At 35.0% G+C, this 16,786-nt stretch overlaps 1 protein-coding gene across 6 annotated transcripts in view; it reads left to right on the top strand.

The window, feature by feature from the left end:
• Positions 1-16,786, top strand: part of MLLT10 (MLLT10 histone lysine methyltransferase DOT1L cofactor) — a 127,392-nt gene that overhangs the window by 55,235 nt on the left and 55,371 nt on the right. For all 6 annotated transcript variants that reach the window (XM_035893264.1, XM_035893261.1, XM_035893265.1 and 3 more), the window contains 2 exons: positions 4,749-5,004; positions 7,045-7,611. In XM_035893264.1, coding sequence (XP_035749157.1) covers positions 4,749-5,004; positions 7,045-7,611 — 823 coding nt within the window. The remainder of the gene's footprint in view (positions 1-4,748; positions 5,005-7,044; positions 7,612-16,786) is intronic.

Raw genomic sequence — 16,786 nt, 5'->3', positions numbered from 1 at the left:
CTTGTATCAAAAGTTTAAAAATGTGTATGGTTTAACAGATCCAGAAAAATACAGTTGTCTTGTCTTACTTTTTTTCTAGAGGTTTTTTAGTTAAAACTCCAAAACATTGGTGGATGCAAAGATAGATGAGACAATGTATCTGCTTTCAAATTGCAGCCGATAACTAAATAACAGATATTGCAAACAAAGTACAGCTGACTGAATTTTATCTGTAATAGTAGAGATGATGGTGATAACCCTCCTCAGTTCACCCTGACTATCAGCCTGCTGTGGTTCTCAGGGGAGGTCATCAGATCCTACTGGAGTGCGATACAGAAGGGAATGACATAAGTAGAAAAATCTCTATTTGGTATGACTGAACACCACTGTCCTACAGTACTGTGGTGTTTTTGGGCTATGGGGGTGTGTCTTGATTTTATTTTTTTTGTGTGTGTGTGTGGGGTTTTTTTTGGTGGGTTTTTTGTTTTGTTTGTTTTGTTTGTTTGCTTGTTTTTTGCTTGGACCATTCACTTTCCATCTGGCATTTTAGTGGATGGTTACCTGCTGTGGTCCTTCCCTTCTCTGTGCAAGACTACTGGCCTATATTATAGCAAAGCTATATTAGGGCTAAGGGCTTCTTGAGCCTTGGGACGTACTGTGTATAGCAAGAATGATTATTACGCCTTTACCGTAAAACTGAAGCCTTCCCAGAAGTTTTAAGACTTGCTGCAGATGGGTGGTAATAACAGGGTGCACAGAGTGATACATGGGGGGTGTAAAATGACAGTAGCTCTCTGTGCCCCAAGTTGGCAATGTGAAAATGAGCTTTTAGGGAAAAAGCCTGCAAAGTGGTTTATGGGAAGCATAAAGGAACCCTGATACACACAAGTTAGCTCAATCAAATACTAATTGATTTTTGAGAACAGGATTAACATTCACAACATAACCAAGGAACAGTGTTGGGTGACAGCATCAGGGGAATCTCCTTTTTGGGGGATGTTCGTACTTAAATGGAGAAAAATGACTTGACTGGAGGGTGAGCAGGGAAAGGGGGGGAGCCTTGAGTAGCGCATTCCATTTAAAAAGTGTGTGCTGGCAGGAGGGGGGACTACAGAGGCTGAAACAAGTCACTAAATAACCAAGATGTTCTGCCTCCATTCTCAGATCCTTGCTCCCTGCCAGCCTCACCCTCCTGACCTTAAAAAGTCTCCAAACAAATAAACAAACAAAACCCCCAAAATAACTTTGCTATGGCATATTAAGATTTTTTGGTGACATTTATGGTAGGCCTTTGTCTTTTAGAACTTAGCATTTTAGAAAAGCAGTTTAGGGGTGGGTAAGTTGTTGTATGAACCAATTAGCTTAATAATCTAAAGTTTGTGCTGCAGTTTTATCTTAGATCTTACTGAATATCTTGTGGATTCTCAATGCATATCTGTTCTAGGGCACTTGGTTGCAATTAACTTCTTAAAGTAAGGGATATAATCTGGGAGAAAAAATACTGACCAAATTATACCAATTTTACTTCTCTGAGTGTCTATTGCATCATATTAGTGTTCAAGATACTTTGAGTAAGCGTGCACCTTCCAAAACCTGTTGAAGGAAAATTTTCAAAAGCAGAACTGCACTGTGCATGCATGTTCTCAAAAATCTGCTATGAGCAGGATTCAGGCTTGCAGTCAAACCAAATCTCTGCATAGTATATGCAAATTGATGCCTAATGGTAATTTCCTAGCCCGGGCCAGTCTGCAGAGCTATGTTAAACCCTTAATTTCTTTTTTAAAAGAAAAAAAAAAATCTGCCCCCCCCCTTTCCCCCTTAGTAAAGGAGAAGAGATAATAGATAGCATCAAACTATGATTGTTGATACCTACAGAGAATTATCCTTGCAAGTAATATTCAAATGAGTGGATAGGAGACAAGGATTAGGAAAGAAAGGAATTGGATAAGAGGAGAAATCCCAGATCCTCGAAAAAGCCTGACTTTTGTTTTGGATTATTGCATGTCTGGAAGCCTTTTGTTCAAATGACTCAAATTAGAACCACTGCATCTTAATTCAGGTCAAGTGACACACCAGTTTCAGGAAAATTGGGCATACTTGGGGTCTTCATGATAGTTCGAAAAGTTAACTACTAAACTTACCTTAGAATTGGCTCCATGTTCATTAGAAACGCTTGCCAGTATACTAATACAAATTTGAGGTAAATTATTTTTAACATTGTACTTTAACAGACTTAAACTGATTTTTCTTCACCATTACTAAAAAATCCATAATATATTTTTATTGCAGTTCATAATAGGGTTATATGTGCAATTTTGAAGGACTATGTTTTGCCTTTCTTTTAGGTAGGTAAATTAAAATTAATTCTTTGCTAGCTAAAAATTGTTGGATTTTAGATGGGCTATGCAGAGTTTGTTTCATACCAGTTGATATTTCACAGATACTTCATATATGTTCATAATGATGTATATTTTTCATTGAGAATATTGTATAGCAAGATTAATTTTATTATGATTTGGCTTACTTGCTATAGGAAGAAAAAATAGCAGTAATTGAACAGTGTGAAAATATGAAACATTTGTTTATTCTTGATTTAATGCTAACATGGAGACATTGTTACTTGTGGACCTTAAAGACATGATGGTACTCAACATGAGTTAGTATATCAAAGTTTCAGCTCTAAATGTTAGGATAAGTAGAATCACTTCTCTGAAGTGGCCCAGAGGAACTGACAAAATCGAATTTGATTCTATAGTAGGTTTTAATACTGGATTTCTATTTAGGGTGTGCTCTACTTCTTTTCACTGATGAGTGAAGTGTTTAGAAGCATTGTCTTTACATGGCTTTTTACTACACTAGGTCACATAGGTTGGGTGTAAGTGGGATGGAGAGCTTCAGCGCGAGCCTAAGCTAATGGGGAAAGGGCTTGAAGAGTGAGTCTGGTTGTTTTCTACATTGGCCTATTCTGCATGGAGACACAGTGTAAAACAAAGCATGAAGCTCAACCAGTTTGAATCCTTCCAATTGATGTATTATTTTCCTGTCTTTGGAGTCGCTTGGGTCTGCTCTTGTAGTTTGGAAAGCAGTACCCGTCTTAGCTTGGTTTACAGTGTTTGCATGGAACAAGTTAAAAAAACAACAGTAGAAACTAATACTAAAACAACAGACTGGCGGTAGAATTCAAGTAAAGCAATTTCCATGGAAACCGTGTTTTTAGAGAAGCTAATTGGCCAAGTTGATTCCTCCCCCCAGATAAACACCACTCCTCCCCCAGTAATTCATACAGGGCAACACGCAAATAGATTGAAATTTTCATCTTCCTCAAAGCTTGCCTATTTAGTTGTCTTCTGGCATTCGAAAAGTTAAGTTCTATGTAAATGTCTTAGCTGTTTTAGTAAACATACGGAAAACTTTTAATACCAGCCGTACAAAGCTGTATGTAAAGATGAGGAAATATTCTGCTGTAGGCCTAAATTCAGCAAGCATCCCAATTGGGGAAGAGAAAACTTGTGTATATGCTCAATTTTGAGAGGCATGTGTTTTTGTGGTCTTTAATGGAGATAATTTTAGATACTATTTTAAACTCTCTTCTATAAAAGACTGAAAAACAAACTACGCTTGTTTTGAACAGATTAGTAGCTTCTAGGTTTGATCCATACTTTTTTGTTGAAGAAGCTTTATACAGTCGAAAGGCTATTTTACTAGCTGGTTTGAGTATAAATAACAATAGAATATTATTTCTTTTTTCCTAGTTTTGCTTTTATTTCTTTCTTCTGATATTAAAATTCTGCTATCGCAAGTCCTTTTTTCTTTTTTATTATGAAAACAATTATATTCCCTTGTGTGTTTTCCTAATGCTGTGCATGTAGTTTCCCTGCTCACCTAATTACTTTCTGTGAACCTATTTTGACTATTGTTCACCAATACAAACAATTCTGGAAAATTTGATGGAAGAATAATGGGCCTAAAGATAAAATTGTTGAAAGCCCTGTGAAGAGCTTAAGGGTGTAGGTAGAGAAGGACCAAAATTCTTGGGGATGGGTGGGGATTGAGGAAGAATTCTTCAGTGGGAGCTCAAGAGCATGTTAATGCTTTTTGCTCCCTGTCAGGCAGCAGGGTTCTAGTAGGTAGCCAGTCATTCCTGCACATCTTGGCCAACTAGATCTAATGTGTCTTTCTTGCTTGATGACACTTAAGGAACTGGCGGAATGGGACGGTTCAGTGTGATGATGGGAAGTGAAGACCTAAGGGACAGCTGGGCTTTTTGGAGTTGATTTTGGTTTGGTGTTGAGACTATAAAATCTTAAAAGTTCCTAGGTTCTGAAGCCTTCATCAGTTACACTGCTGATGGAACAAGCTGCATAAAAATTGTATTTTCAGAAAAGCATTTAAAGTCTCATTTTTTCTTTTTAATTTTTAATTTTAAGCAGTAAAATAACAATATCCTATTTAAATAGAATATAAAGACTGTGTAACCACAGATTTGAGATTAATCCATTAACCGCAATGAGGTAAAAATTTCAACCAAAGCTGACATTATTTTTGTGCGTTTTTTTCCCACAAAATGAAGTTTTGTACACTTCAGTGACTTGCTGAAAATCTTAACGATTCAGTTTATGTAACTCGTGCTGTTGCCAATTACCTTAGTGTTTGAACACTTCTAAGTTTATTTGAAAGAATGGGTTATTTTAAACAGTTCTTTTGTTACAGTTTTTTCTGTGACCTAACTGTTTCTTTTCTCTTACTTTTTTTCTCTTATCAAATGCTAGACATACACAAGCACTAGCAACAACTCCATGTCTGGCTCCTTGAAGCGGTTGGAAGATACCACAGCTCGATTTACAAATGCAAATTTCCAGGAAGTTTCTACACACGTTTCAAGTGGAAAAGATTCTTCAGAGGGTAGAGGGTCAGAGAGCAAAGGGAAGAAATCTGCAGGTCATAGCTCAGGTCAGAGGGGAAGAAAACCTGGTGCTGGAAGAAATCCAGGAACAACTGTGACTGCAGCTAGCCCTTTTCAGCAAGGTATTAATTGTTAATGCTGTAACATGACTTTTGCTTTGATGTGAATTGGAAATCTTACATATTTAAAACTTGAAAAGTAATTAATCCTTTATCCTCAACAATGTTGTTTCACTTCGGGGGAAAAATAAAATTCTCCAGGGGAAAAAAGGTTCATTGTCATAACACAAAAAAGAAGGTTGTGCATCTTTAAAGGGCAAACCTGACGCTTTTGTTTAGACTGTTAAAATATTCTCCTTAACTGCTAAACCAGAAGTTTATGTGCTGGAAAGTTAGTCTGGGGTAAAATTCAACATACTAATTTGAGTCTAGGGGTCTTTCGTAGCTCTTTAAGGGAATACTGGTTTTTTTTTTAGTAGTGCATATTAGAATGAAACTGGACTGCCTAATGTATATAGGATGTGGTGGCCCCTAAATAATTTTTAAAGATGCAGACATTTAAAATATACCATTTTCTTCAAAGTGAAAGACCTTTTTATTTCTATTTTTTTGTCATTGAAATACATAATCAGAATATAATTATGTAACAAGTATATACAGTTTGTTTACCTTATGGTAATACAAAAAGTTTGACATTTTGAACTTGCTAAAACCCACTAAATGCACTGTTGACACTTCCGAAAAGCTAATTTTCTTACGGCATCTTCGTCAGAGTTGAAGAAAGATAAAAATTTAAAAAGTCTATTTTTTATTTCTTAACTAATAAAACATGTTTTTTGAAACACAGCAAACTAGACCTGCTATAAAGTAATTGTTTATCCATAATTTTCACTGTGGTGTGTAGTAGCTGACTGTTCTTTCTGCTTTATGATGCTGCTCTTTCTTTGAATTTATTTATGCAATGAGCACTTCTAAATTTGTTTAGAACTCTTTCCATATTTCAGGCTTTTTTAACTTGAAAAAACAGAAGGTTTTTTGTTTGTTTTGTTTAAATTCTCAAAACTTTGAAAATTGCCTTCTGGAATCCTGCATTTAAAGAAAAATCTTGCTCACTGAAGATGGCAAATAGATCTTTACTATGTGAATGTATTTCCTTTAAAGCTGCGTTGATGTAACTTATTTAAAGTACAAAATAACAGTTTTTATGATTTTAAACTTCTGTATTTATGTAAATTATATTTTAAATGGAATTCTTAATATTATGTCTAAGGAATACTAACGATAAAACAGTAATTTTTAAAGGACTTCTTTATACCTGATGTCATATTCAGGAGTGTTCTCCTGACGGCATAGTTGTCATCAGTCTGAGTTCTACAAAACAGTACCCACATGCACCCACCCATAGAAACTTACTGAATTGAAAGTAGATGTTTGTATTTCCTAAGTGTGGTCCATTTTCTGCCTTGTATGCACTAACACAGTGATGAAATGACTGCCCTCCAAATACTACAGAAGCAATGTAATTCTATTACACAAAAGATCTTTATGGTTCTCTGACAGTGCTAAAGAAATCTTAAAATGCCAATTTTATACACTTTTCTCCACTTCCTCTCCTGTCGTTTTGAAAAATACCTCTTCTGTAGAACACCTACCTCCTCAGCCAGGGTAAATTAAGTGCAATTGCTGTTCCCTTGACCTGTGTCAGACCCTTGATTTAGGCAGAGTGGTAAAGGAAGATTGTACGCATAGTGTAGATGTGATCATAGCACGTTTCGATCAGCTGCCTTCTTTTCATATATGTGCACGTTTAAAAAAACCTGCTCTGACTTTTACCAAGTGTTTGTTGTGGCTTCAAAACATGAGGGATGTCCAAGTTGCCTAAGCAGCAAAGTTGTTACTCTCCTTTAATTAATTTTCACCTTGTTTGTGCCCCCAGTTCAAATCTGAATCTCAGGTAGGAATCTGAGAATCAGACCCAGCAGAGTGAAGATAAGCAGGAGAAGCAATAAGTTATCTTAAAAACAAATGCTTTAGCTCTTGCTAATACTTTTCATAAGATCCTTGCACTTCAATTTTTTTGTATTCTAAGATATTAATTGTTTCCATCAATTTTCATCAACTACAGAAAAAAAACCCCAACTTTTTCTTTGCTTTCTTTTTTAGGAAGCTTTTTGGGCACTCCTGGGAGCATAAAGTCATCTTCTGGAAGTTCAGTTCAGTCTCCCCAGGATTTTTTGAGTTTTACAGACACAGATTTGCGAAGTGACAGTTTCGCACATTCTCAACAGGCTTCGTCAACCAAAGATGTACATAAAGGAGAGACTGGGAGTCAAGAGGGGAGTGTCAATTGTTTCACTTCCTTAATTGGTCTCCCTTCATCATCAGCTGTTTCCCAATCTAAAAACTTTGACAGCTCACCTGGAGACATAGGTAATTCAAGCCTTACTTCTACAGCATACAAACGAGCTCAAACTTCTGGAATAGAAGAAGAAACTGTAACAGAGAAGAAACGGAAAGGAAATAAGCAAAGTAAACATGGGCCTGGTAGACCCAAAGGAAATAAAAGTCAAGAAAGTATTTCCCATCTTTCAGTTTCTTCTGCTTCCCCAACTTCATCTGTGGCATCTGCTGCAGGAAGCGTGACAAGCTCTGGTCTTCAAAAATCTCCAACTTTGCTCAGGAATGGAAGTTTACAAAGTCTTAGTGTTGGCTCATCTCCAGTGGGTTCAGGTAGGCATTTACTGGATTTGTTTTCTTACCTCAGAATATGTCTTTTTTATTTTAGCCATAATTCTGAGTATGCTTTTAAGGAACAGGGTTTCTTTTAAAGTATCTTGAAAGTCGCATTGAGAAAAAAGTAAAAATAAGAATATGACTGTTGGAAGAGTAAGTTTTGTTCCATGTATACGTGCCACTGTGCTGTAGGTGGCTGTAGTAGATTGACCTGTGTATTGACCTATATGCTATATAAATGCAGGTTTTGAGGCCATAGGGGGAGAAATATATTGCATGAAAATAGGTTCTTTGGAAATTACATGTGGCAGGTTTGGCTAAAATAAGTGATAGCTTATACAGACTATATTGTCTGTATGTTCTGTTACATAGAGAAAACAAAATCAGTACTCAGGCACGTCAGCTGTGCTGAGCATGTTCCTCAATTACTTTTTCCCAATTTAGCTTAACTAAAAATCAAAATGTCTATATGGAGAATTATCAGTTTAAACATGTAAAAGGATATTCTGAATCTGGACCCCTGTACAGCCAGATGACATTTTCATATTCTTGTGTGCTTTTTAGCAATTGAAATTGGCTGGTTTGTTCTTCCTCTGTTCTAAATGTTACGTGCATCTGGGGCTGTGAGAGGCTTTCTGTTCCCAGTAAACCTGTGCGTGGAATGACCTTGCAGAATACGGTATCTAGCAGTCTTTGTTGCTTTGAAGTTTCTTTCAAGGCCTTTGTGTTTGGATTTAAAAAAAAAAAAAAAGTATCAGTTTGCTTTTTTTGGTAACTTCAACACTTTGTCCTTTTTGCTGTTCTAGTAGTTTTTTTGCTTAATTTTTCCTTTTTTCTGGGGAAAGAGAAATGGAACTTGAATATTTGGTGTGGGCAGGGTTTTATACTTTCATATTGCATATTTTCACTGTATAAGCAAGAGATACTTTAAAAATATACATACTTCAAGAAACAAGAAGCTTCATATTTGTTTCAGAACAAGGCAGGTACTTAAAAACTTGATCTCAGAACCACATTGTTTTATACCTTTGTTAGATGTAGGCAAATTATCATTTTTATTATGGGTAATAATGACAATAGCAGTAGCAACTATATTAAAAATATATTTTTCCTGCCTTGAAATCAATAGGGAGAAATAGTATGTGACAAAATTTCCTAGTTCACTGCCTATCTTTTTGATTAAAATGCAGTTTTAAAAGCATGTTAACCTCATATCTGTTAGGAACAGAGCTCATCCAACAGATTTAGATCAGTGTTCTGATTATTTTAGTCTGAACTCTCTTATTCCTTTAAAATCCCTTTGAGGTGGATTGTATATTGTTTTAGTTGGGGTAACAGACAGAAGTACAAGATCTTGGTTTGAAGTGAATGACCCATGTTTCCCACCTTGTATTTGTTTTGGAATATTCTATTCTTGTCAGCTCCTAGAATAGGCCTTGCTAGCCAGCATTAGACCTGTCCTGTAAAACAGTAGTATTTTCTGGAGGTGCCGAAGAATATGAATGAAAAACGAACAAACAAAATCCATAAACAAAATCACCCCAACAAAAAAACCAGAAAACCCAAAGAAAGAAAAACGGATGGGATGTCTTTGCCTTCGAGCCTGAGCTCTAAATTCATCCACAAACGTGTGCGTGAGTTTGAGCATCTTGTTTTAATGTGCTCTTCTTCCTGATTTCCCGTCTTTCTTATGGTCGTAGCGCTGCTTTCCTCACTTCATCATAAGCATTTTCTGGGTTTAGCAGTCCATTTACAACTTTGTTACAATGAGGAAGGACATATGAGTATTATCAGTGTTATCAGAAACATAACATTTTCTCATGTATGATATGCTGATGTTTCTCTTTGAAATTTCTCTAGGTTGTCCAATATCAAAATCCGACAAGCGAATCTAAATTATTTGACCCAAAACCCCAAATAAGATTTTGTGCATGTCAATGTAGTGAGAGAAAATGGAGGGGAAGTCAAGCCAAAAATTTTTTACTCTTACTTGGAATTGCTGTTACTTCAAAGAAGCAGAATCAGGAATCAGTTAGGCCGTATTAAACAAAGCTTTTGAGGCACTTTTTCAAGAATCTCCTCCTAATTTTTTTTTTTTAATAACCTTCTTAACTGCAGCTATCTTAAACTACCATTCCTTTTCCATTTTCTTAAGGGTACTTGTTGAGATCCATAAAAATTATGAAAATCATTACTTCACAGTCGTATGATAATCCTGTTCATGGTTAATGTTCCAATTAGATGAAATGTGAAGGAAAGCTATATTTTAAAAGGTAATGCAGATTCATCATCTGCTATTTATACATAATTAAATGTCTTCCATAAAACTTTTATTCAGAGTAAGTACATTCAGATCATTTTGTGAAAATATTTGTGCTCTCCAAACTTTTTTCCAGTCCATAGTACTTGCCTTTTCCTGCTTAAAAAGAACAGAGATGTACCATGAATAGTACAAGGCCATGTAATTAAAAGCTGTTACAATATATACACTCAGGTTGTATTACAGTTGCCATGCAACTGATCTAATGCTTTCAAAATTTTGAGTGCTTGAATGTTCAATCTTAATGCTCTTTATAATTTTTTCTGAAATGTATTTGTAATCTGATAGGAAACACTGTATGCATTACTTCAACAGTGTACTCAAAGGAATGAAAAGTAATTTAAGAAAATGAAATAAAATTTAGTTGGTAGGTTGATAAGGAATTTTTATATTAAATTAACGTTTTTCTAGTACAGCTGTCCTTGTTTAAAAAAAAAAAAAAAAAACTTTTTTTGCCAGTAAAAGTTTTTTTACAAACCATACTTATCTTTCTGCTGGAAAGACAAAGACTGATGTACCATGAATAGTACAAGGCCATGTAATTAAAAGCTGTTACAATATATACACTCAGGTTGTATTACAGTTGCCATGCAACTGATCTAATGCTTTCAAAATTTTGAGTGCTTGAATGTTCAATCTTAATGCTCTTTATAATTTTTTCTGAAATGTATTTGTAATCTGATAGGAAACACTGTATGCATTACTTCAACAGTGTACTCAAAGGAATGAAAAGTAATTTAAGAAAATGAAATAAAATTTAGTTGGTAGGTTGATAAGGAATTTTTATATTAAATTAACGTTTTTCTAGTACAGCTGTCCTTGTTTAAAAAAAAAAAAAAAAAAGCTTTTTTAGCCAGTAACAGTTTATTTACAAACCATACTTATCTTTCTGCTGGAAATTGACAAAGACTGCAAGTTTCTTGTCTAAGGAGATACAAGTCAGTTGTCAGTGGGAGTTATATAAAGCTGATATTTGCTTCCCCAAAATGAGACTGGTCTTTAGAGTGATTTCAGGGTCTGAATTTTTCAATGGGGGAGGGCTTAATCTGAACTCTATGATTTTATCGAGATATTTAACTTTTTAAAAGTCACACTAGTTGTATTCTCAGGATTAAGTTCATTCTTTGCATCCTTCTAGGGAATAACACTTAAAGGTTTCTAGTCTGAAGTGTTGTAAAGCAGTGGTCTCTTCTGCTGAAGATTTTTATTATTTCCTTTTCACAACAATTGTGATTAAAGAACAGAAAACCTTAATCCAGCGACTGGAAAGAATTGAGTAGCATCTTGTCCCAGTGCTTACCTCTGCTAGTAGTAGACTCCCTGATCAAATGTTTCTTTTACCACACCAGTACTTTATTTCAACAGTAGTGCAGAAACTAATAAGGTGAAGGGAAGAAGAAAAAATACTTTTATGATAAATAATTTTCATACATTCTGTATTTTTCTGTCAAGCAGTTTGTGCAGGCTCTGGCCCTTCATTGTTTGGAGTACACTCCAGTGCATGAAGACATTTCTGAGAACTCATGTCCCATAGCAGTAGGGGAAAAAAGAAATATATATATATATGTGATGTACAGTACTTTCTGACTTTTGTGGAATAACACAGCAAAGTAAAATGGAAAGCATTCAAGTGTCAGAAGTAAACTGAAATTTCTGTTTTATGGTAGATAAAGTTCTTGCACTGTTATCTTCAAGTTCTTCATGGGTACTTGCTGCTGAAAGAATTACAGTGCTTCAAGCATGTAGGGATGCTTCTCTGTCTTTCCCAGTTCTGTTCTTGAGTCCAAGTGTACAGCAAATTGTATAGTATCAACTTCAGTTGCTGAGGACTTCAGGGGATCATTTGCTTCAATATTTTAATTTTTACATAATTGATTTTTATGCCCTTATGGATACTGTAAACCCTAGAAGACCTTATAAAGCAATTCTTTTTTTCCTGAAGAAGACTAGGGAAGGTTAAATTCCAAATTGGGCCTTGAAATGGTTAGCCCATTCTTTAAGCACCCTTGCTGTGCCCATCTTCTGGAATTCCTTTGTCACAGTTGAGGCAACCTTATAATTTGTCTTCCTACGTTTTATCACTACCTCATATATATTCTACCCTTGACCAGTTTTCAGTATGCTTTAGTTGGTAATACTAGGCAGTTGCTGGAAAAAAAGATGTATCCAAACCCAGTATTGTACTATAATGTAGCAATATTTCAAACTCTGATTTTGAAACCAGTTAATGTTTTTTGCCACAGGCCCTTCTGGGTTGATCGCATGTTTTGTGCAGTCAAATTTCAGATTTATACAGGAGTTTACTAAATGCTTCAGCTCAGTCCGTGTATTTTATTCTCCTTTCTCATATAATTCAAGCAGTGATGAAACCTCTGCCAAATGTTATGCTCCTGTGTAAGGAGGTGATCTTACTGTTAAGCTCATTGTCATACTGATGATGTAAGAGAATTGGAGCTTCAAAGTAGATGAGTAACTTGAAGTCATTCTCCTTGAGATACTGACTCCATCAGAGCTTATATTAAATCTTCATGATGTTATGTTTAAACTCCTCTGTAGCCTTTGACTTACTAGCTAAATCTATTGGGAGAAAGAGTTCAGACAAAATTATTTTGAAACAGTTTGTGCTGTTACATTTATCTGCTAGGTGCCCCAGAAGCCGAAACAGAAAAAGAAGTCTTGCTGTGTTAAGCCAGTTTGTATTCCAGAGGAGATAGGATAGAAAGGACAAATTGCTCCTAATAGGTATTACTGACCTTTTAGGAGTAAGCAAACGGTGTAGAAAACACACAAGACAAAATTCTTGTGCAGACAATGTCTTTCTTCATATTTGAGGCTCAACAGAAATGGTGTTGGCTTGATACAAGATTAAAATGTTAAAATTGATGATAGTTGATGTAGAAAACATGGAGACGTCTCATTCATCAAGTGATTGGGAAGAAATCACGTGAGGTAGTAGAAGCTTATGAAAATGGTGATTATTGTGAAATGCACCCCATCAGTGTTCTTAACTAAAACAGGTGTTATCAGAAGCTACAGCCAGAAGTAATAAATTGGCGTTTCCTGATGATTAGTACCTCAGATTTTCATGTTTTTAGACTGTCAAGTGTTAAATTTTGGTAATTCTTTAAAACTTGTGAAGTTGTAGGAGACTGGCAAGTACTTAATGTTATGTAATTAGGATGTGTCTAATACAAGATAGGTAGATGTTAAGAGATGTAAAGATTAATGGTGGTTATTGTGAGTTATGGAAAATAACTTATTGGACTTTTTTTTGGTATTTTTTAAATAAAACCAGTGGCATAGTAGAGGTCTACATTTCAATTGATACAGCATGACATTTTAAAAAAAGACCTGTAATGGTAGGAAGTCAGCAAACCTTTGCATTAAATGTAGTTATTGGATAAGTCTCAATTTAATTTTTATGACAGAATTATTAAAACAAAGTGTTTACTTTGTGGTTGCGTTATTTCCCTGTGCATCAGTTATCAACTTTGTGCTATTTATTGGAAAATTCTGCAATTTCTGAAAAAATCTGGGTATGAGGACAGGGTAAAATGGATCTCGGTGAGCAAGACAAACTAAGAGTTGTGCTGGTGGAGCTGAAGTAAAAGATTATGTCTACAAAAGATGGATGTGTACTTGCAGGATAAGGATGGCTTTCTGGGGAAGGAAGGGCTGAGAAGAAAAAGGATAAAGGTGAATAATCAGTTGTGTCTGAGCTTCCAATGCTGAACTGTGTTTAAAAAAATGTTTGAAACAGCAAACTAATGAGAAAGGTAACTCTGTGTTCAGCGGAGTTCATCTGTTCTTTAAATACTGTGTCTCGTTTTGGTATCTGCTGTGCATAAAGAAGAGCCGAGCCGTGGGAAGGATTCAAGGACTGGAAAAAGCACATTGTTGTAAAAAAGCTAAGGAATGAGTTTATCTGACTATGAATATCATATGGGGAACTGAAAACTGATACTATAATGATCTTTAACCTAACAAAGAAGGTAAGACATGATCAAGTGAGAGAAAGTAGTAGTTAAAGAACTCTCAGTAATAGTTCTGAAAATTTTGAGGTAATACGTCTTCTAGAAGATACAGTTTAGCTGAGCGTATTTATTGGATTTGCAGGGTAGGAAGTTCTAGGACTAAGAATTAAATCACATGCTTGGAGAGATTCTTGTTTGGCTCTTATCTATTAACCTAATTGTGTGCTGTATTGTCCCTTTGGTTTCTAAAAGAAAAATTAGCATGGTGCATCAGTTTGGCATATGAAATAAAATGTAACTGGTCAAATAATGCATTTCAAAATACACTAGTTAGTAGGTAATTGTCAGGCAGTATGAGTCTACAGAAATTAGTTCCCAACATGGTATGTTCTGTAATTCTACCAAAGACAGAGAAGAAATTAAGAAATCTTTGCTGCTTGCTGTGAGGGTTCATGGTGGTTTCTAAAGATGTATGTTGTAGGAAATGTACTTGGATGTAATGAATAATATTTCCTTGACTAAGAAAGTTTTGTAGAAAAAAATACTGAACAGTGAACCTTATGACAGAGATATATTTTGAAAGCATTTATGAAAATCTTCTGAATAATGATGGAGAACTGAACATTTTCCTCATATTGAGATACTTCAGGAAAAAAAGGCTTTTGCCATCCCTGTGATACTCATTTCAAGAAGGGATAGAAAAGTTGTATCACTTGAAATACAGCATGTAGCAGAGTACTATATTCTGATATTAATTTCCTCCTAAAATATGAATATATGAAAATTGAGGAGGCATACAATGATCAAGATTTTTAAAATGTCCTTTTCAGAGAGTTTTAAGCTCTTTGATAGACTGAAGTATCTTTAGTTTGAGACTATTTCAGTTTACAAAAAATGGTTAAAAGCACAATCAGAATTGTTACATAGGAAGAATTAATATCCCTGGTCAAGTTTTTTTCATTGGTAATTGCATACTGCATGTTGGTAATTGCACCATTTTCTGTTTAAAAAAAAAAAAATGTTGCCAGAAAAGTACAAACCTATAGCACTTAATTAGATGAGCTGCTGAAAACAAGAAATGTTCAGCCTTTCCACCTTTTGAAGTCTCCAGGCTGCCCGACTTTTACATGGAAGCAGTGGTTTGTGCATTAGATACAAATCAGCTCCCCTGTGAATGTTGCAAGACCAGAAACTCTTGGAACTTTGCTTTGAAACAAAACTTGATTTAAAACAAAACAAAACAAAGTTTTCCTTTCTCAAAAATTGTAGATTTTTTTTTTTTTTTTGTGAGTGAAAACAGATGTGAGGGCTTTCTGAAGTGAAAAAATGTCCTAGGGAAGGGAAGATAAGTTCTAATGACTAGGGTATAGCTTGCATGTCAAGCTGCTCAGTCTGGCTTGTATTGGAGATGATCTTGGCAGCTGTGGAAATGAGATTTTACCTGACTAGTTAATTGTTGTATGAGAATGTAAGAAATTTGGAAGATTACGTACTTGAAACTAGATTCTCAAATAATGGTGTGACTGGGCATTGGTTTCTAGCTACATTTCACAGTATTTATTTATTTATTTATTTATTATGCTCTGATAGTCAACAGCAAATAGTATGTTTAAATTCTGAACTTGTAATACATTTCAGATTCTAAAAAACCCCAACAAAACAAAAACCAAAATTAACTACAAGAAAGGGAATATGTGTTTCCCTGAGTTCCCTTTTAGGTCTTTCATTTAAAAATAGAATAAAGAAGATTTTGGGAGTTATTTGTTTCAGGAGAAAGAAGCCATAATTTTAAACCGCTGGACAAAAATATGTAATTATTTATAAAATGTTTGAAATTTTGTTTTTATTCAAGCTTTGCAAATCTTCTACCAAAATATGAATTGAATAATGAATAAAATAAATTCTGTAGGTCTAGATTTTTGCCCATACAGAACCATTTGCAGAATCGGCATCTAAATTAATCTTTTTGAAACATAATAAACACATTGGATACATTGGCTTTTTGTTAGTTGAGTCTATATTGGCAGAGACGAAAATGGACTGGGGGGGCTTAAAGGCTACTTAAGTTGCTGTACTTACTACTTTTCAAATTTATCTGTAAATCTTTGTTGTTTGGTGAGGGAAGGTTTTCATAGAAGTCTATGAGCTATTTGTAAACAATTTACTTTTAGATTATATTTGACCTGTAAGCCTATGAAGTGCCTTGTATATATTTGGTATTAGGTTTGAATTCCTAATAAAAACTCACTTATTTTAGGCCTGGGTAGACTGGGTACACTACCCTGTTTGGATGAGATCTAGCTAGCAGCATTGCTGTTGCTGTTAACCTGCATAGCGAACAAAATAAACTGCCTGGTTTTCCAGGAGTTGGTTATCTTTGCAGATACTTGGAGTAAAAGTATGTGGCATTATCGCTATTTTATTAAAAAAAAAAAGGCAGAAAGAGAAAATGTACTGAAACTTCCAGTTTTGTGCTTGGATTATGTTAGTTCTTTAGCTCTTTTTATAAAACTAAGAATTAGAATTTAAAATACAGAGAGCAGGGGAACATAAGGATACACTCTGAAGCAATTAAGGTTTCTGTCCTATCAGATGTCTTTGTTGCAGAACTTGCTGTTTGCTTTAGAGGTGTATCCCTTTTCTGAAGATCAAGGAAATAACTCCTTAAATGAAGTTCTATTGCTGTATGGAAACTGAAGTGAGATGCAGGTGATGTTTGCTTACTTGCAACTGTTTAGTTCCCAGGTCTCCTTGAAAAATTAGACCTTAAAAACCCCTTCATTTGATATAATTTTGTATATATAGATTTTTAAATTAAAATATACATCTTTCTGAGTGTGAACATTTTTCAGCATCTGGAGCCAATTTACCAGAGTAC

The sequence above is a fragment of the Egretta garzetta genome, unplaced genomic scaffold (assembly GCF_000687185.1).
Source record: "Egretta garzetta isolate BGI_Z169 unplaced genomic scaffold, ASM68718v1 scaffold434, whole genome shotgun sequence".
Lineage (NCBI taxonomy): Eukaryota > Metazoa > Chordata > Aves > Pelecaniformes > Ardeidae > Egretta > Egretta garzetta.
The sequence above is the reverse complement of the archived record's forward strand: the minus strand, read 5'-3'. Positions and strand labels throughout refer to the sequence as shown.